At 36.1% G+C, this 22,047-nt stretch overlaps 2 protein-coding genes across 2 annotated transcripts; both read left to right on the forward strand.

The window, feature by feature from the left end:
• Nucleotides 1-606: 606 nt before the first annotated feature.
• On the forward strand, nucleotides 607-11,873 carry LOC129253370 (uncharacterized). The gene is made up of 3 exons (XM_054891726.1): nucleotides 607-668; nucleotides 11,204-11,331; nucleotides 11,411-11,873. Exons 1-3 carry the CDS (start codon nucleotides 651-653, stop codon nucleotides 11,634-11,636), a joined length of 372 nt encoding a protein of 123 aa, XP_054747701.1. The 5' UTR covers nucleotides 607-650; the 3' UTR covers nucleotides 11,637-11,873.
• Nucleotides 11,874-17,578: 5,705 nt separating this feature from the next.
• Nucleotides 17,579-21,948, forward strand: LOC129237979 (uncharacterized). Its single transcript, XM_054872995.1, has 3 exons — nucleotides 17,579-17,596; nucleotides 21,538-21,665; nucleotides 21,723-21,948. Exons 1-3 carry the CDS (start codon nucleotides 17,579-17,581, stop codon nucleotides 21,946-21,948), a joined length of 372 nt encoding a protein of 123 aa, XP_054728970.1.
• The last annotated feature ends 99 nt before the right edge of the window (nucleotides 21,949-22,047 follow it).

The following is a 22,047-nucleotide window of genomic DNA, read 5'->3' on the forward strand; positions in this document are numbered from 1 at the left end:
AAAGGTATTTTAATTACTCATGCAGTGGTTACCATATCTCTTGCATCTTTCTCATCTCGTAGGTCATGCGCTCGATGTTCGTTAAGCAATTTACTACAAAATCATGCTTCGCTTAGTTACTAAGACTGGTTTCACCGCAAGAGACTGAAAACATTTATGTAAATAGTAGAAAAAAAATGCACCTGTCGATAGTGAAGTACCTGAGTATAATAGTGCAATGTGGAAAATACTACTCATACGACTGTCGATTGTTCCATTGTTTATTTGTTGTGATAAGAATAATTAAAATTACAAAAATTATTATTATAAGTTAGTATATATAAGAAAATTTACAAATAGTTGATTAGTTGCTAAACTCTTACTATTTAGTTTTGCATATGTATGTGTGTATGTATGTAGGTATGTATGCCTATCCATTGTGTATTCTTAATTATATGTTATACCAGCAAATTTGTTTGTGGAAATATGTGTGCAGCCATACCCATACATACATACATATACACACATATGTATGCCTATGTTATGCTATGCTATGTCTCTTCTAGTCATATTACATCTCTTGATAGATGTGAAACCAAACCGTCAAGCGAAGCTCTTGTGATTACAATGGATCAGTCGATATTTTGTTCTTGAACACTTTGCAACGCGCCATGGCTGCTGTAAAGCTGGTTAGTAGCCTACCAACAACGTCACGCACTAGCGATAGATTTATCAGACGAAGGATGCAAATTTTAATTGTGATTTTTATAGTTTGATTCAGTGTAACTGCGGCAAAAATTTGCAAAGACAAAAAAAAAAAAATTATTAAAACAAAAACAAAAAAAAATGTGGAATGAAAGTTTAATTTTATTTGATTTTTATTGCTTTGTGATCGATGCTTAGTGCTTACTGATAAAATATTGTTCCATAAATTGTGTTAATAGAGGCTTTTGTGAGGAAAGTAAAATCACATTTGTTTCTTCTGAAAGCTCATGGACAGCACAAAAATTAAGTTGCTATGAATTAAATTGATAAGTATTAATTTTAAATTTAAATATGTATGTAGTGAAATTTAATTGATAAAAATTTAATTAATGGTCTATGGATAAGTTCGTGCGGTTTTACAACAGATGGCGTAACTTGATTATTATTCCATCGATCCACATTTCCAAACATTCATTGGAGAGCTACTGTCGTAAGGCACAAACGTCAGTATAAGTTTTTTATTTGAAGCGTAAACAACAATATTTTTACCACACTTGAAAATGTCGAATTTCGTGCCAAATAATGTGTTTTTGCGGGGAATTCTTCTTCATTATTTTAATATGAAGAAAAAAGCAGCCGAAAGTCATCGTATCTTGGTGGAAGTTTATGGTGAGCATGCTCTAGCTGAGCGAACGTGCCAGAAGTGGTTTGCACGCTTTAAAAGTGGTGATTTTGGCCGCGCCGCCAAAGTTCATGGATACCGAATTGGAGGAATTGCTCGATCAAGATCCGGCTCAAACGCAAGAAGAGGTTGCAAAAACTTTGGGAGTTGATCAATCAACCATTTCCAAACGTTTAAAAGCCATGGGAATGATCCGAAATTCAAATTTCGAAAAAAAACCGCACGAACTTATTCATAGACATAAATTATATTTAAAAATTATAAAAAAATTATAAGCATGAACTGAACAGAGTCAAGCTTTTTAGCGTGGATTTTAGATAAATGAATTTTGGTTTGAATTGCGAAAGTGAAGGCTGTTGAAAATATGGATTAATACTTAAGGCAATTCAGTTAGTTTTGGTTTCGTAATCCATAAAATTAATTAACATATTAATTAATATTAAAAACAAAAATTACTAAAAAAAAATTAACAACAAATTTACATATAAAATAAATCCACATAAAAACATGTAAGCTAAAATAAAACTTTTAGTTTATAAATTTAATAAGTAAATAAAATAAATTAAAAAGTAAATATAAAAAAAAATTAATTAAATAAAAATTAAATCTACTTTTAACTAAAAGCTGTAAAATAACTTTCGGTTGTGTGGCTGAGAACAAATAAATAAAAAAAAATAAAATAAAATAAAATAAAAAATAAATAAATAAAAAATAAAAAAAATATTTATTAATTCATTAATGTACAGTCTGTGTCAGAAAAAAGGAACCGCGATTATTCATGAAGTATAAAAGATACATAACGAACGATATAAGGTGTTACCTATTCAAAACACCATAACTTTTTCGTGTGAAATTAGTTTTTATTGATTTCAAAGACAAAATTGTTCAAAAATGATTACAATTTTAACATATATTCACTTTAGCTCGATATGACCACCTTTTGCCTTGACTATAACCTTAAAACGGTCAAAAAATGAGTTGCATGCTGCACAAATATGATTTTGAGGTATTTTGGCCCATTCTCGTATAATCGCTTTTTTCAGCGCATCCATACTGACATATTTTTTAGTCCTCACCTTGCTCTCCAAAATGGACCAGGTGGAATAGTCCATCGGATTTGCGTCTGGCGAATTCGAAAACCATTGTGTGGACGAAATGAAGTGTGGAACATGATTTTTTAACCATTCTTGGTTCACACGAGCTTTATGAGACGGTGGCGAGTCCTGTTGGAACGTCCATGGTCTACGACCGAATTGTTTGCGTGTCCATGGCTCTAAAGCAGCTTCCAACATATTTTCCCGATAATAAGTCGCTACGTTCGTGCAAGCGCAACAACTCCTTTGTTCTTTCGCACCGAACTTTTTTTTGCTGGGTTGAAAGATCGTGTGCTTTTTGAAACTTGTAAGGCTTGACCTTGAGCTCATTTTTCAAAATGCTGCCTTGCGATATTTTCAGATCTTTCGCCCTTTTTCTTCCACTTCGACGTGGATTTCATTCAAGTCGAGCCTTCACTTTCCGAACCATTTTTGGCATTGCTGCGGTTTGTTTTGGTCCACCTCTATAGCGTTTTGCAATGTTACCAGTATCATTGTAACGTTTTATTGTGCGATATACAAACATTTTATTCACTTTGAGGTGACTGAGCTCACGAACAATGGCTGGTTGTGATTTTCCAGCCAATTATAACGCAATCACACTATTACGTTTGAATTCCATCACAGCAAAAAAAAATTCTACAAAACTGAGACGCAAATGCTTTTGATGGTTTATAAACACTTCATATCGTTCACCCTGTACATATTTAAAACCTTTGTACATGAAAATATGTACAAAACTACGAGTCGCAATTACTCAATAATCCGTGTAGTCTTCATCGTTGTCGAATATAACCTAGTATCTTCTTCATGCTTTGAACCAGCTTTTCTGCGTAGCTCGTCGACAGGACAGGACTAGATTTTGTGAACTTCACGCACGAGTTGCTTTGAATCATGAACTGGCCTTCGGGTAAGATGCGTTTTCAAAGTACCCCACACATTTTCAATGGGGTTGGCGTCTGGGGACTAGGAAGTCCAGTCCAATACTGTGACGCCTTTTTCTTGATTTGTTGTTTCAATGTGTTTTTCTGAGAGCAGTGGTTTTGATAATGTGGAACGGTAGGACATGTTCGCCTCCTTCAGTCGACTTTCGATGGTGTTGATACTCACATCTATTCCCTTCTCAGGAAGAACTGATCGTGCTTGGCGTAGGAACAAAGAAGGGCCCCGCCTAAAAATTGGACGATCACTTTATCCTGCCTTTTTGTCGACACTCACTTCAAGCCGCGCTCGAAAAAGTCATAAACATTTTTGTACACCTCATACCGCTGATTCCACTTCACAACAAACTTTTTTTGATTTTTTAATTGCTTTTGCAGCCGTGGCGTAAAATAGTTTCGGCTCTTTCGAATGCGTGCATAAAAATACCGCCTCAAAACGCTTCGCGTACTTCTCACTCATTTTTGTTTGGTTGCGCTTACGGGAAACGGCACTAACCTGAGTTAGCACTGGCGTCGTAGCGCTTGAGTGGGACTACTACGCAGCAAAAAGCAGTGCAAAATATATCTTGAAGTTACAAGTAAACAACCGGTTCTTTTCTTTTGGCACAGATTGTATAACAAAATTCAGAACATACATTTAAGATATTAATTCCAAACTAAAATATAAATTTGACTCTATTTAATATTAAAAAGTGTAGTACAATTAGATTATCACCTAAGAAACCATTAAATTGTTAAAAATATAAAGGGTGGGAAATTATTGTCATTTCTCTTTATTATGATAATATTGATATGGCTCAATTACGTATGGAATAAAATATTGACCAAATGACCGCCGCGGCTTCGGCGGCACACCTCCATCCGATGGTCCAAATTTTCGATGACGCTGAGGCATAATTGAGGTTCTATGCCGTTAATGTGCCGAATTATCTCATCCTTTAGCTCTTGAATTGTTGCTGGCTTATCGACGTACACCTTTTTTTTCAAATAACCCCAAAGAAGTCCAACGGTGTCGTTGACGTTTAGGTGTGGTTCACATTCAACATCGGCCCTTGCAATTTAACCACCCTTTATATAGAGTTAAAATTGAATTTTAAAGCAACTGATAACTATGAAACTGAAGTAATAAATATTTGAGAGGTATTATTTTGATTTGTTATATGGAAATACTTGTTTGGCCCCAGAAAGTTTCAAATTGAAAACGGTTGAGAAATAATAAAGTCACACAACGTTCCAATGAGTGGTGCATTAGCACTAAAGCCAATCTTACTTAAGCCAACGCGAAAAATCCTAAAACGACGAAAATTTCTGCTTGGAAAATTAAACTTTATTCTTTCTTGTCGGGTTGCGCCATTAACGAGATCAAAGATGACTGATGCTGCCTGAAGAGTACATCTGTTATTTAATGGGAAAATACTAATCAATCGACAGCAAGATATGATGATTTTTGCCCAGAGAAATGAATTGAGTGAATGTAGTGCGAAACTCACACAAATTTTTTGAACTCTCAGAATGCACGACGGCTGAATCACTAGAACTTTTTATTTCAGCATAAAGTTTTGAATCATCAGGACAGAGAAGAAAATTAGCAAAGGAAAAACACGAACAGATACCATAATAAACAAAACAAATAACAAAAGTCCTAAAATAGCACCCTGAGGTACACCACAGGTGGCAATAAACTGTTTTGAAGAAACCCCATGGGTAACTGCAATACTGCACCTTTTTATTAAATTGCATTGAATTTAATCAAGGAGAGTCGATTGAAAACTGCCATATGCCAAATTAGTTACTAAGATCATATAGAAGATTTTATCGAAGGCTTTAGAGAAGTCTGTGTATATCCATTCTGCATAGCCTGATAGGTAGGTAGGTGAAATGGTTGAAGTGCCGGTCTGGCACTCCTCAAGTAGCAACAAAGCGCCGTTTTGATACAATATGAGACCTCCAACAGGCAGATATCTACAATTAGCCAAAGCTGTGAGCATCCAGTGACCTTAGTCTTCTAGCTGTCAACCCGGACATTCATGGAGAAAATGCTAAACAGTCTCCTTCTCTGAAAAGTTCCCACAGCTTCTGCAATGGGGGTTAAATGATAACCTTAGCTTTTCCGAGTGCGTGCCGATCGCCCAGTGACCGGTAAACACAGCTAGGAGTTCGGAAATTGAATGGAGAGGAGTCCAAAGGACTTTCTGAGTCCTTCGTGTATTTTATTGGGGCCAAAGGGTTTTCGAAACAGCACATGAAGAAATAGAGCTCCATCTTTTCTGCGCTTTCCTGAGAAATAATTTGCGTGATGGCCGGGAAGGAGGTCTCTGAGGCTAATTCAGTTTACCCCTTCCTGGCAAGCTCATAAGCCATTTCATATCCCTCTATGTTCCTATGCCCTAGAATCCTGATGAGAGAAATGTTACCTGTACTCTAAAGAGATTTAATGTCCTCCTTACAGAAATTTACTAGTTTCGTTCTGCACTGTCGTCTGAGCCTTAATCGCAGCTTGATTATCGGAGAAAATGTTGATATCTTCCTCGCTCCCGCGTTTCCTAAGCATTTTGCATGACTGCAGGATCGCAAAGACTTCTGCTTGAAAAACACTAGCAGTGTTCGGCAGTTTAAAGGAGGAAGATAAATTGGCTGATTTCGAGAAAACCCCTGCTCCGATTCCATCTTGGAACCGTCAGTAAGGACAGAGGTGTAAGCTTCGGTGCAGATTTTCCCCTCGATCCAATCCTGCCTATTTGGAAAGATTGCCCCAGCACGACCCTCGAACCTGCATCGCAATCTTCAGGAAAAACTGATGAGTTAGATAGATGCCATAGATCGTGCAACTACAAAACCAAGCTGTCTGAGACTAGTCAGGCGTTTTACGCTAAAATATAACTTGTCTTTGACAACACATTCAAATAGTTTATACACAGCAGATAATTTGGAAATGTGGTCTGTAATTTGCAATATCGTTCTTATTGCCACTTTTGTAAATTGGAGTGACTGACGTCAGCTTGCAATCATCAATAAATATTCCTTCAGTTAAGGTTTTTTAAATATAAGTTTAAGAGCACGGATTTTGTTAATAAATTTTAATATATTTATCTCGTGTTGGAATCACGTAAAAACTAGTTTAAAGGCTACCGGAGGCAACAAGTCAATGCAAATTTCCGATGGAATGCAAGTGCGGGAAGCTCGCGTTTACCATTACATCTTTGCATTAAAAAAGCAACAAGAAAAGCAGTCATCAGCAGCAAATGTGTGGAAAATACCTGCATTTTATTCTTTTGCTAGATATACTATACGTAATAGTTGTTTTTTGCTAGAAGTTAAAACATATTTTTATTATTTGTGCTTATTTAACTAAAGCAACGAGATTACTTAAGTGAAAGAGAAAAATGGAATACAAAAACCTTATTCTGAGATCAAAAATATACGTGAATAGTAGATTGAGCTTAATTTCCAAAGTATTTAAGTATAAAATTATCTAAAAAGTTCTTTACTTATCAGTGAAAGCCTATTCAAAATCAGTGCTGCAATTGTAGTCAAAAATGCGACATGGCGTATGAGTGATGTTTCCCTTTCGAAGTGTTTAATTACTAGGGCAAGGCCAGACATGCACAAGAAATCAACTTTTAAGCGCTTATAAATGCTTTATAAAACTTAAAAAATGCTTTTAATATGCTGAAAAAAATTAAAATTACTTAGAAAAAATTTCAATTCAATATTAATTAGTAAGCAATAATAGTGAAATAATGCAGTAAATAATAAAATATGCTGCTATATTATCGAAGAAAAAGGAGTGTCTACTTTCGCGAAAAAGATTTGTTGCGTAGAAAATTTGCGGTCGGCATGCACAGATTTAATAATGGGTGCGTATTTCAAAGCTCTGAAACAGTATAGTCGTTGTAGTTTGTTTTTGCGCAGGATTTTCTAAAGAAATTGCAAGTGCTTTTCAATATTTCAATTCCTTTATTTTTTTTAATAGCACAATGGCTTGAGAAAAATTATCAGTATTTGCAGCTTCGAACTGAACTCTATTAAGTTAGTATAAAATGGCGGCCGCCGTTGCCGAATGGGTTGGTGCGTGACTACCATTCGGAATTCAGAGAGAGGACGTCGGTTCGAATCTCGGTGAAAGATCAAAATTAAGAAAAAGTTTTTTCTAATAGCGGTCGCCCCTCGTTAGGCAATGGCAAACCTCCGAGTGTATTTCTGCCATGAAAAAGCTCCTCATAAAAATATCTGCCGTTCGGAGTCGGCTTAAAACTGTAGGTTCCTCCATTTGTGGAACAACATCAAGACGCACTCCACGAATTAGGAGGACGAGCTCGGCCAAACACCCAAACGCCCATATAAAATGGTTATTTGTGCACGACGAAAGATACACAGCTCGTCAAGAATATCTTTGTATAGTAAAGAAAAATTTAAAATTTTAGCTTTGATCGAGAATTTCAACAACAAATAAAAAAGCAAACAAAAAATTTATACACACATTCCATTACTGTACTTGTCTATGACTATTAGACGCCAACAGTTATTAAATAAACACACACATTACAAAAACAACAACAAAAAAAGATGTTTACTCTATTTAAAAAGTGTCTAAAAAATCTTTGCATAACTGATGAAAACAACAAAAAATGCAGTTATTTTCCGCGAATTTCATTCACTTGGGTTTTTTTGCAAATGGTATGGAATGTGAAAGGGGTAAGAAATTATTTAGTTATAAAGTGATTGTCTTCAGTGCTACAAGTGATCTCAGATTTGAATAAAAAAAATTCCAGGAAAACGAGTTTCAAAAAATAGTATTCAATTAGTGTATTTCAATCACTACAACCGCAAATCAGCCAGAGAAATCGCCGATATGTTCTCTCTTAATATTAGAACTGTATATATTATAATATAATAAACCGTGCTGAAAATGAAGAAAGACTCGAGTTGGGCAAACCAAAAAAAGTGACGCAGCGAATTGAACGTAAAATTATTAAAACTATTTATAATAGCCCGCAAAGCAGTACAAGAGGATTAGCTCTTCAAAAGGAAAAATGCTACGGGCTAAGAGTTTCTCATGAAACGCGAAGAGCGTTGCCAAAACACAAATATTTTTGAAGAGTGGTTAGGAAAAAACCCCTGTTATCATCACAAAACGTTGATAAAAGATTTCGATTTGCCACCGAGCACATATACTTCCCACAGAGTACTGGAATGACGTTATTTTCTCAAATGAGACGAAAATGACGCTCTACTACCATGATGGACCCCACAAAGTTTGGCGTAAGCCTCTCACAGTCTTACAAAACAAAAATATTATCCCTACCGTAAGGTTTGGAAAACTGTCAGTAATGGTTTGGGGTTGTATATCAACAATGGGAGTGGGTGAAATTAAAATTGTTAAAATTCCCAAATCCTATCCCTTCCTTTCATTCCCGTTTGATTTTAATTAACTTAAAGTCTCTAGAGGGTAGAAGGTCTATACTCTCACTGTCTTTTGTTTTTAGTGTCATTAAAGGAGAAGTGGACAGTTCATCCCTATTACGTTGCATTTACTTTCATATTCCTACTAGACCGTTACGCATTATTTATCCATTTCATCTTAAATTTCTTAATACGAATTATGCGCGTAATGCTCCTATTGCCCGCGCTTTAAGAGAATTCAATGAGATCTCGAGTTCTATTCCGCTTGACTTTTCGGTTTCAAAGAATGAATTTTATAAATTTCTAAACTCTTTTTTCTAATTTATTTAATAATTATAGTAATATATTAGTAATTTAAGTTCATATTAGATCTAAGTGGTCTGTAAAAATAATAGTTATGTTTAGACTTATAATAAATGAAAACGAAAACGAAGTTTTGCAAGATTATTTAAAATATTTCAGTCTTTTCAAACTCGAAATTTATTTTTAAAATCAGAATTATTCTTAAATACGCTTTAGCACATCAGCGCCCTGATCTTAAATGTTAATAAGAAGAAAGTAGAAATATATGCTTTTGTATTTTTTGCCTTGTACAATATTTTCCATTTCATTTACCATTCAGAAGTGCACGGGTTCGAAACAGCAAACAATTTTTTCAAATAACAGTTAGCCCTTGGAAGGCAATAGCAAGCCTCGGAGTGTATTTCTGCCATGAAGAAACATCCTCAAAAAACACCATCTCGGAAGCGGTGTAAAACTACAGGTCCCTCCATTTATGGAAAAACATCAAGACTCACACCACAAATTGGAGGAGGAGTTTGGTGCTGCACATTTTCTTCATATGAAAAAAAATCGTGCATGCCATATATGAACTTATAAGAAAATTGAAAGGACTCTAGAAGCATTTTTGGAGCACATTTCTTGAATTTAATGGCAAGTTAAAAAAAGTTGTTAGATTTGGTGAGTCTGATCTTACGATGTGCACATTGGATAGCGCCATACTATACAAAGACTTAAGCGTGACATTTAGCTTCAAAACCGGTCTTTTGAGTTTAATGAGCTATGGCGTTCTAAAACGGAGGTAAAGAAAGAGAAAACTCGATACATTCTGCAAAACCTCTTCAAACAGAAAGTGAAAATTCGGAACATAGAGCTTAACTAATTTGTGTTGCTTGTGTGCTACCAAACCATCAAAAGCCATGACGAGAATGAGACTGGACTGGAACCCGCAAGAGACCAGGAGTCGCGATTGGCCAAAGAATACTTGGAGAAGGTCGATATTGCGCGAGCTAGCAGATGCCGACATCAAATGGGACGACGCAAAAATAGCACCCAAGAACTATGTACAATGGAAGAATCTTGTCGAGGTTCTATGCTCCCGATTGAGCAAGGACACAAAAAAAAAAAGGTGCTACCCAATACAGTATCGCAACGACGGAAAATCGGTAATATGAACGTAGAAGATGAGGTATATTTTTAGAGGCCAATTGTCGAAAATGTCGATAAAATCATAGAAATCATTGATTCGAATCAGGAAAGCAGCATTAGCTGGAAAAAAGAAAACTACTAGGAATCATTTGCATAGGAATGATCTCAAGAAAAAGGTCGATGTATGGGCGCCATATCAATAGGAGCGATTTAATGATTGAGCGAGCAAGCACTTGGAAAAATGAACTGGTAAATTTTTTTTTATCAATAGTGAAAGCTGCTCTCTTCTCGAAATTGGCCTCAAAATGGAATAAGTGAAAAGTTATCAGACAAAACGACGTTTAATTGATCTGAATCGGATAATCCAAAATAAGATAACAGAAATAATCAGCATGTTTTTTTTATCTAACTTTAATTCATTCAAATGAAAAATCCTAACGTCGAATTATGAGTACAGTACGTAAGTCGGAGTTACATATATATATCATTGGCGCGTACACCCTTTCTGGGTATTTGGCCGAGCTCCTCCTCCTATTTGTGATATGCGTCTTGATGTTGATCCATGAATGGAGGGACCTACAGTTTTAAGCCGACTCCGAACGAAAGATATTTTTTATGAGGAGTTTTTTCATGGCAGAAATACACTCGGAGGTTTGCCATTGCCTGCTGAGGGGCGACCGCTATTAGAAAAATGTTTTTATTAATTTTGGTGTTTCACCGAGATTCGAACCTACGTTTTCTCTGTGACTTCCGAATGATAGTCACGCACCAACCCATTCGGCTACGGCGGCCGCCAGCCGCAAGTCGAGGTTATACATATAAGTAAACGAGGCAAACTATTAAAAATGTTTGATCTGATCATGTTTGATAATTTGATCTGATCAACATTTTATCGCTGCCATTCGAATAGCGTTTTATCGTCAAACTATTTCCACATTCACTATATTTCATAATTAATTTTTTACTTTCAGTTACTTTTTGTATCCATTCTGGCTACCCTGTCTTTATCCGTAAATGCCGGCCTTCTGGACTATATTTATCCTGCCCTTATGACGGAGTTTTATAGTCAAGTGCCCACCAAGTTGGGATATCGTTTCAAGTACGTAGAGTAACCGCAAAAATACCTTTCTCTTTATTTACTTGTATAAATAATTAATATTTTAAATCCTTTTATGCAGCTTGGAGGAGCCAAATGGCAGCAAACGTGAGGAGATTGGCGTGGTCATGAACCCAGACACGCCGGACGAGCAACTTGTGATAATGGGTATGTACACAGTGTACGACGAGAAGACCGATACCGAAACGGTGACGATGTACACAGCCGATAAGGATGGTTACAAGCCAAGATATATGATCAAGAATCGTAAAATAAGTGCGAAAGCTTTAATGTCCGGTGCGGGTTAACTGATAATGTAACTGATTATCCAATAAGTCTGGGCAGGCGTAGAATTACACATGCATACTTAAGTACATTGGCTTTTTAGGCGAAATAAAATTTCATTTATTTTTCATTTATTTAAGTTATTCCATTGCAAATTCTGATTGTTAAAAGCATACAAAGACATACATACATATGTACATATATATTCATACACTACATTTCAAGTACTTTCAAATAAATTCAATTTGTTGCAAAACTAATTTGAGGTTGTAAAATGGTTTTAATATTGCATAAATTGGAGATGAGGTTCAAAAAAAAAGGATAGATGGGTCTTAATGAATTTGGTGATCCGTCAAACAATACCAAGTCCACACGCCAAGAATTATATAGACTTCAAAAACATATATTTATGCGTCATGTGTGCTATGAGTACAACCTCCAACGATGGTCTAAATGCTATGCTTGATTTGCTCCCCTCGGAACTTAAGATACAACAGTAAGCAATAGAAGCAATGTGCAGATTCCCTAAATATGGTTGCTGGCATGAAAATGGAACTTCGGGATATAGAGAAATCTTTAAGATGCTATCTGAGCAGTATCCTTTGATTTTTGCACCTAAGGACGTTCTTATGCGAATAGTTTCGTTCGGAAGGATATTTGATGCCAAATTGGAGCAATCTAGAATGCATTCAAAAAATTTGAGGCATATTTTCTTTACCGAGTCGGATGGTACTTAAACGGTAGTAATAAGTATCATTACGCTATAGGAAGAATGGGAATCGTTCTCCAAATGGAAATTTGTGCCATTCTGAAAGTAGCAGAATAGTTAATTGAGAGGAGATGGAGCGGGAAACAGATTGGAGTCCTTAGTAACAGTCAGGCTGCACTCAAGGGCCTGGAGAACCTCAAAGATTGTTCAAGAATGCAAGAAGAAGCTTAATTCTGTTGCAAGTAAATGAAATTTCCGATGAATTGGCCAACTGCGAATCAATGATTACCCCAGAGAGAACAAAGCCAATAATCGGAATCAGTTCTACAGAAATCATGAATTGGATCAGTGCTTATCGACGCAATTTACATAAAGAGCGCTGCAGCACTACAAAGTGTTTTGTGATAAGTCTGAAAAAAAATTGTCGAATTTCTTCTGAAACTTCGTAAAAAAGGGGTTCGGTTGAGGGTCGGTATTACTACAGGGCACAATCCATGAGGTCAGCATATGACTACCATTGGAATCATTGAGGGCCCGATTTGCCTGTCTTGCTTAGAGGAGCCGGATAACACTGAGAGTTTTCTTTGTGAGTGGCCTGCCTTTGCAAGAGCAAGGCTAGGAATTTCAGGTTTCGATATCATGAGGTCGAGTAAAATTCGTTCTCTCAAATTGAATGATATTTTCAGAAAATCCTCACCGGAAGTGCTGAATGGATTCCGCCCTTCTTTATTAATAAACTTTCTACAGAAATCGTTATATGCTTCTCTGAATCTAGTGCCCATAAGTCAGATATTCCAGTGACCTTCAGTATTAGCAGTCACATATTTGTTTTTGGGAGCTTGGTGAATTTCATGTTCTTCGTTTATCGAATACTGGCCAAATGGAATGTGCGACTCCGCAGGTGTTCTGATTAGTCCAACTGCTGCTGAAACTTGTGAAAAAAGGATACTCAGAGAGACTAGTGCGTCTGGACTGGTTACTGCGAATCTTGTTTTATACCCCTTTATGGGACATTCAATTGCTTCCTCATTTTCCGGCAGTTCTGTCCTCAGATGCCAGACATACATAGTGATACTTTGCTGCCGAAGAGATTATAAGGAGTGCTTGGCATTCTTATGCATACATTCAGAATTATATTGAGGTACCGAAGAGTCAACGGCATAGGTCTTAGCTTAAAATATACTGCAGTAATTGTAATTTTCTTTGTTAAGTTTTGCTGTTAAAAAAGTCAGATTCAGTTTCTATGTCGATTTTGAACCACCTGTGAAGATTGAAATCTCGCCATCAGAACGATATTAGACTCTCTACCAGTTCTCTTGTGGAAGCGAATATTAAAGTTATAACCAAAGCTAAGCTTTGTGCTCTCATAGCCTCAGCTTCTTTTTTAACACTATTTATGTTTAACACTAGGTTTACGGAACCCGCCAATTTGACGGATTCCAAATTTCAAAAAAAAAAAAAAAAAAAATATCGAAGAAACCATAGCATTAATTTTCACCATTTTGTACTGTAAATTAGTTTTTTAATCCAAGGAATTTATTTACACAATTTCTCGAGAAATTGACGGGCTACCCAATCTCATAAATAATCCTTATTAAAGTGGTGCACAAGTCGACATATATGTGCTTTCAAGTCATTTGCTAAATTCACACAACAATGCAGTGTTCTGTTCTCAACTAACAGTAACAGGCAATAGCAGCTAGAGAGAAAACCAAATCATGCTTTTGCATGACTTGTTTCTCTCTCAGCATTGTCACTACACACATATTTCGGCAAGATAGCAAGAAAAGCAATGACCCTGAAAGGCAATGAAAAACAATTCAATTCAAACAAGTGAATTGTGTCAAATGTGGATTATTTACTTACATGAATTCCTGTTATTTTAAAATCAAATAGGCAGTTAATGTTTGGTATGATGGTTTTGTAGAATAAAAATTAAATTCTGATTAATATTTGAATACAACTTACACTTTGCCTGCAAATATTCTTCTGCGCACTTTATTGGCTTTTAAATTTACTAAAAGCTGTCTTATTTCATAACTTCAATAGCTTTAAAAATTATTCATCGAAAGTTTACCGTTATTTATTAATATTCTGCCCTTAATACACAAAAGTGCGCGGGGAACGAAGAAATGTGTATGTTTGCAATTTTCATACATCTCGAAGGTGTGCTAATACACACTACGTACATACATACATATGACACCAATTCACACATTGTACTTGATGTCTTTCGGCAAAGCTTGTATGAGAATGTTTTTCTACCATTGCCATGCAAGCATATAAGCAGCGTCGTGCAATTCGTGCACTGCCGATAGAGCCGAAGTAGTATTGCTTGTTGAAGACAGTTTTTCTTCGTTGCTGTTCAAGTTGTGTGCCTACATTGCTTTTTGTCATCACAAACAGTGTCACATGCAATGTGTGACTTGTTGCTTTGTAATAAGCAAGTCATTTGTGCACCACTTTAATCCTTATATATTTGTTTTGTTCGTAAAATCATTACTCCAGTAATAAATATTAGAATAAAAGAAAATTTTCACTAAGATGATTCCATTATCTCAATCGCGCCCTGATAACGGAAACTGCAATGGATTATGTGCGTATGCGTATCGCCGAAACCTTTAGAACAAGAAACGATCTCCAGAATGATCGGTGTAGTGTCAATGTATGGACGTTTTTCAAAGTAGTGTGCAAAAGTTTCACTTATTGTAGACAGTCTCCGCTTATTGTAGGTATTTACAAAAAGGTAATTGAATTTGTGTACAATTTTTTTACTTTCACCGATTATCATGAGTAACAACACGAGATATTATAAGAAATTTACCAAAATTACCAACACCAATGAGGATTGTTCTGAGGTGTCCTCCGAAAAAGATCAATATGAATTAGGTGTAAGTGATGATTACAGTGAAGATTCGAAATTCACCGAAACTGCAGAAATAAAAGGGTCTTCGGATAGTAAAGAGGAAAACTTCTTCAATATACGTCGTAACAAGAAAAGGGCGCGGATTATTTCTAGTTCTGACATGGGAAAAGATGACACTCGATGCTCAAATTCGTTGGGCCAGTTTATATTAGCCAAACCTTATTTACATCGAGGAAGAAATATCACGACCGACAATTTTTTTAGAAGCATCCCGCAGACGAAAAAATTGCTTGAACTAAAGACAACCTTGATTGGGATCATCCGTTCCAACAAGAGAGAACTACCAAAACCAGCGAAAGGAACAACGGACAAGATGCCTTCTTCTAAGCACCAAGCATAGAATTATACAGATAGAAGACAATAAAAAATGTGTTCCAGAAACTATTACGTTTTATTATAAAACAATGTTTGGTGTCGATGTCGCAGACTAGATGGCACGCAAATATAGTGTGAAAGCCGAGTGTTTTCGACCCCCTCCAAGTATTTTACAATATTTTACCAAGGGTGCACCGGAACTTAAAAAAAAACGTTGGCTTATTAATATTTTATTTTTACGTGAAGCCTTATAGTGTCAACCTCAGATTTAGTTTAAGTAAATTGATTTTTTTTTTTAAGTAAATACGTATTTTCATCTAAGCGTCAATTTGACGATGCTCGTTTTTCAATTTCAAACGTTTATTAACAAAAAATTGTTACAAATTTAATCTTCAAAATAATAGCCATCGCTAGCGACCCATTTTTCCCATCTCTTAGGCAATTTGTGGATGCAGCGCCAAAAAAATTGGCCATCTTTGGCCGCAAACCAATCATCGAGCCATTTTTTGGCTTCTTCGTGAGAATTGAAGCGCTGCTCGGAAAGTGCGTGGCCGATCGATGCAAATAAATGATAATCGGAAGGCGTTAAGTCTGGTGAGTAAGCCGCATGCACCAGTGGTTCCCAATCGTTCGTCTCCACCAATTCGCAGGTCGCTCTTGTTCGATGTGGCGGTGCATTGTCATCAAGCCAGTTCATGCGGCACCCATTTTCCGACCTTTAAAATCATGTCCATGTCTTTCAAACGTTGGGAAATGGTTTTTTGGGTCACTCCCAACTGCTCTGCCATCATTTCTTGCGTTTGACCATCATCTTCATCCAACAATGCTTGCAATTCGGTGTGCTCAAACTTTTTCGGTGGCCGGCCACGGTCCTCGTTCTCCACGCTAAAATCACCACTTCGGAATTTTTCAAACCACCCGAAGCACTGTGCTCTACTTAGAGTATGTCCACCATAAGCTTCTATAAGCAATTGATGAGCTTGAGAAGCGTTTTTCTTCAATTGATAATAGAAAATCAACGATGTCCGCCAATCGTAGTTGGAAGGCACGAAATTCGACATTTTTAAGAGTGACAAAAACGCATTGTTGTATGAAACGTAACAAACAATGAACTGAATATTGTTGACAGATGACAGACGAAAAAAATAAGACACTTGGAAAGGTTTAAAAATACTTCTAGCGACATCTATGGACTAATAGCTGAAAATCTTATTTCATAGCTATATACGGAAACGCCCGTAAACCTAGTGTTAAAATCAAGGCATCAACTTTTCAAACTCTTATTTTTGTAAAACGTATTATTTTATTTTATGTTGGTTACTTGAAAGTTTTGCGCGAGAAGACCCTGGACTAATAAAGTTTTTCGAAGAATACATTTCTAGAAAATTTTAATCCTCCAAAGTCTTTCAAATTTTATTTTTGTGAGGTTGTTTGGAGAAGAAGTCAAAATGACCTAATGGAAAATTTGCCATATTTTACCATAAACGCACTCAGAACGTTTTGAGGAGTGAGCCATATTAATACTGTTTGCAGCGGCTTTAAAAATTCACCTCGGCAAATAAGTGGAAATAAATCGCTATAAATTAACAAGACAAGAATGCATCAATTTTAATAATTTGTAAGCGGTTGCTTAGCAAAACTAAACTCAGTTTTATAAATTTTAGATTTTTTATTTAAAATTTACCAAAGTGAGTCACCAATAAACTGCGACAGCTCTGCTCTGTCTTAATGCGAATCATTAAGGCTACCTACCATCTATGGAAGCTATAGTTTATAAATAAATTTACTATAGTTATGCGCCTGCTCTCCACACTGTTTCACTTAACATAGACAAATCTACAATCAATGGCGTGACGTTTACGATTTTGTGACCTCGATCTTCTCTTCTCACCAAGAGTGGTTTCATACGCAAAAATATGAATATTTTAATTCATGCGAAAGCAGACCGGTGCGAAATGTTCGAACATAAAATTATTATGTTTCAGTTAGTTTTGTGATCTTCTGCGAGGTTCATCATGGCATCTCCAAAATTGGTAAGTTTTAATTGAAAACATAAGCGAATAGAAAAACTGACTAAAGATGTGAGTAGACATTTAAAAAGGGTAAATAAGTATCCTTGAATTTCAGTTTTTTTGGTGGATAAATGAAATAATTGTATCTACTCTGTGCTGAGTTATTTTATGCGCTATGTTTACATAGAACACCGATTTCGGGTAATTGATTTTAGTGCCAATTAATTGCTATCGAAAAAAAATCCAATTTCGCGTTAGTCGCTCTACCAACAAAATTTAGTTATAATTATACAATTTGTCAATATGATTTCATATTACACACATATACGTACATACATACATACATACACATACATGATAATCAAATAAAACTAGTTGGACATCCAGAAGGCCATTTTAACCATCTTCGCGATCTTGAATTTTGAATACAAATGCCTCTGTACACATATGTACATACACACATATTTATTTATGTTTGTATATTGGCTATTTGAAATGTTGTGAAACTTGAAAACAGATTAAGCAAACTTTTTTGTTTTGGTTTGACGCTGCTAAACTGGAAACCGCTGTCTATTAGTAATTCAATAAAAAAGCCAACATCAAATGGCATTTTCAATATTTATGTTCAACTGTTTCTTTGAAAAATTATATGATGATGATAATTGATTGAAAAAATGAAAAAAAAGTTATTGTACACCTTCACATTTTTACAAATGGTTTATTCCATTCGAGGAGCATTAATTGCGGTCCAGCCTGTAGCGGTTTTCATTGACATGTGACCATGCAGGCGGCCACACTTCAATCGAAGCTAACCAAAAGATTCCTTGGAAGTTTTCCCGGTAGTTGAGTTAATGTTAACTACGCTATCAGGTTTCTGGAAAAAATGTAATAATTTCGAGTTTTATTCAATTTTGGTATAGACTTTTTTCAAATGAAATATTATATATTTGGTTTCTTTAAAAAAAATTTATAATTTTTTTTTTCAAAATTTGTAGGATAAAATATACTTAAAAAATAAAAAAAAATAAAAAATTCAGCAATTTCGGGATTTTCGGATTTTGTAATTTTTTAGTAAGCAGTGAAATGGTGACAGAAAAATCCCCTTTTGTTTATTTATTTATTTATTAATCAACAGGATGCTTACATAAGATAGATAGATGGATAGGGTTTTCCAATAAGAGATGTTATTTTGATAAAAGATAAATGGTTTCGTTGCTTGTGTGGCACGTAGCGCCGTCTTGTTGAAAATAAACGTTGTCCAGATCAATGTCATCCAATTCCGGCCATAAAAAAATCGTTAACCATCTCTCCATAGCGCAATCCATTCACCGTAACTGTTGCTTCAGCTTCAATGTCGAAAAAGTAAGATCCAATGCCTCTGCCGGACCATAAACCGCACCAAACAGTCACATGTTGAGGATAGAGAGGCTTTTCAACAATAACTTTTGGATTTTCTGAGCCCCAGATCCGACAATTTTTCTTGTTGACGAAGCCACCGAGGTGAAAATGGGCCTCATCACTCAAGATGATTTTTCGATGGAATTTTGGATCATTTTTCAGACACGACGTTGTTGATGATCGGCCGGCTTGAGTTCTTGTGTTAACTGGACTTTATAAGCCTTAAAGCCCAAATCTTTATGCAAAATACGGTGTAATGACATTTGTGGAATGCCTAATTCCAAAGAACGACGAAGAATGGACAAACCTGGGTTTTCTTCAACACTTCCGGCTACAACAGCAATATTTTCGGCTGTTATTGAGCGACGTGCACGGGTTTTATTCTTCACACCACTAACTTGTTCCAACAGCTCGAATTTTTTCACCAACTTCTGTATTGCGGTCCGATAAGGCGCTTCACGATGACCCAGAAATGTTCGAGTTTTACGAACCGTCTCTGCCAAATTTTCACTATTTTTATAGTGAATTTTAATAATTTCAATGCGTGGTTTAAGCATGAATCGTTCCATTTTTGTTAATAATAATTTCTACTTGCCAAATATCAAAAAATGACAGCTTCAAAAGTGACATCTACCGAAATAGCGGGGTATTCAGTATAACGTCCGTTATTGTAGAACCCAGCGTTCTCCTAAAAGGAGCAGTCGTTCGAAAAACAGTTTTAGCTTTTTTTGTTGTTCAAAATTAGCTTTACTCATCCACGTAACTTCCATAAACAACAACAAAAATGGTAACATTTCAATACATATCACTTTTGTAGAACGAATTATCTTTTGCCTCAAAATAGGCCTCCGTTTCAGCGATGATCTCTTCATTCTATAGATGTGGAAGCAATTTCAAGTTAAATTCATTTAGTTTTGCCATTGTTCAAAATCATCAACACGTTCTTGATTTTGGCCAACAGTGAGCAACGGCGACACCCACTTTGAACAGAGCTTTTTCATAGTCAAAGGCTCATGCAATATGAAGCCATACGATCTTTTGATATCGTTGCGATGTCATATAACTTATGCAACTGCACTTTTCGATCATGCAAAACAATTTTGTGGATTTTTTAATGTTTTCTGCTGTTACCGCCTCATTTGGACGTCCACTGCGTTATGCATCATTGGTGCTCTACGACCACGCTTGAAGTCAGCGAACCACCGTTTTATTGTTGTTTCTGAATGAGGGCTCCCCCATAACGACTTTCAAGCCATTGTTTCGCTTAAACGGTGTTTTCCCCATCAAGAAGCAGTGTAAAATTAAATCACGAATGGTTAATTAATGGTTAATGGTAGTAAAGGGTTAAGGTATGGGCCTTTAGCACTGCGACCATATTGATCTATTGTGCACCCTATGCTGTTTATTGACTGTTAAGTATGCTTATGAATTGTACCAGCTCCTTCTGAGGGAGTGATTGTAGGTCTTCATCTATAAGCATGAACTTGTTTAAAAACTTTTTCCTTCTATGCGTCAACCCCGGACATTCGATGATGAGATGTTCTATAGACTCCTCATCTTCGCAGCAAAATCTGCAGGTGCTGGTGTTAGTTATGCCTAATTTATGTAAGTGTTTATTGCAGGTGAAGTGACCCGTGAGGGCGCCTGTGAGAGTGCGAATGCTCTATTTGTTTAACGTGAGGGTCATGTTAGCTCTTTTAGCGTTGAAACTTAGGAACTTTTTGGAGTGTATAAGACCCGCTACGTTGTTCCAGTGCTGATTTATTAGAGTTTGGACCCAGTATTTTACTTTTTGTTTTAGGCTGTTTTTGTTAAATCCAAACATGGGACTAGGTCCGATGAAATTTACGTCTACCCCTTTTTTGGCTTGAAAGTTTGCCTTTTCGTTGCCGTCATATCCCTCATGTCCTGGTACCCAAATTAATGAGACATTGTTTTTGGATGCCAGGTAATTGAGATCCTTGAGGCATTTTAAGAGAGTTTTTGAGTTGTAGGCATAGCTATCTAAAGCTTTTAGAACTGATTGGCTGTCCGAGAGTATTCTAATCTTTACTCTCTTGTGGTTTCTACGTTGCATGATGTTTGCTGCTTCCATTATTGCGTATAATTCCGCTTGGAAGATGGTGGTGTCCCTGGTGAGTGTGAATGATTTGTGGATTCTGGGCCCCACTACTCCTGCTCCTACACCATAAATCACGAAATTCGTTTTGATTCTTTTTTTTTGAAAATAATAAAAAAAGCGTCACTCTAAGCACAATAACTCAAGAGCTAATGAATAGGTTTTTTCTTAAGTGTCGAAAATTTCAGTATTTGTAATTTTCTGGGAAGCAATTGAAAAAATCCGCTTTTATATAAAGGTTTTTTTTTTATTTATTAACTTTTATTATGTGATGGGAGAGATTCTCGAACAATATTGACGCAATTTTTTTCGAGTTAAGTTCTTGCGAAATGAAGAATATCTAATGCCGTAACTAATGCAGGAATTGTAGTAAAGTAATCGCGTAAATTTCGGAATCGCAAATATCGAAAAAATTGTGCCTAATATCAGTATATTTATTTTCCAGTTTTTCGTTGCTGCCCTTTTGGCAACTTTCGCCATGACCATAAATGCCGGTTTGCTGGATTCCTTATATCCATCCTTCGTTAAGAAATTTTACAGCGCAGCACCCACAAAGGAAGGATATCGTGTGAAGTAAGAGAGTATTTTTTAATAAACTATGAAAAATTGAATAATAAAAAATCATTGCAGCATAGAAGAACCCAATGGCAGCAAACGTGAGGAGATTAGTATGGTAATGAATCCCGGCACAAAAGATGAGCAACGTGTGGTAATGGGCTCCTACACGGTTTACGACGAGAAGACCGACACCGAAACGGTGACGATGTACACAGCCGACAAGAATGGATATAAGCCAAGATATATGTTGAAGAACCGTAAATTAAGTCTAAAAGCGCTAAAATCCTCGGTTACATAATTTCTTGTACGAACTGTATACACTTTTAATAATAAAAAAAGAGGTTGTCTGTAAAGTCGGTTTACTGACGATAGTTTAACGTGATAACGTCATAAGAAA

Source organism: Anastrepha obliqua, chromosome 1 (assembly GCF_027943255.1).
Source record: "Anastrepha obliqua isolate idAnaObli1 chromosome 1, idAnaObli1_1.0, whole genome shotgun sequence".
In the NCBI taxonomy this organism is placed as follows: Eukaryota; Metazoa; Arthropoda; class Insecta; order Diptera; family Tephritidae; genus Anastrepha; species Anastrepha obliqua.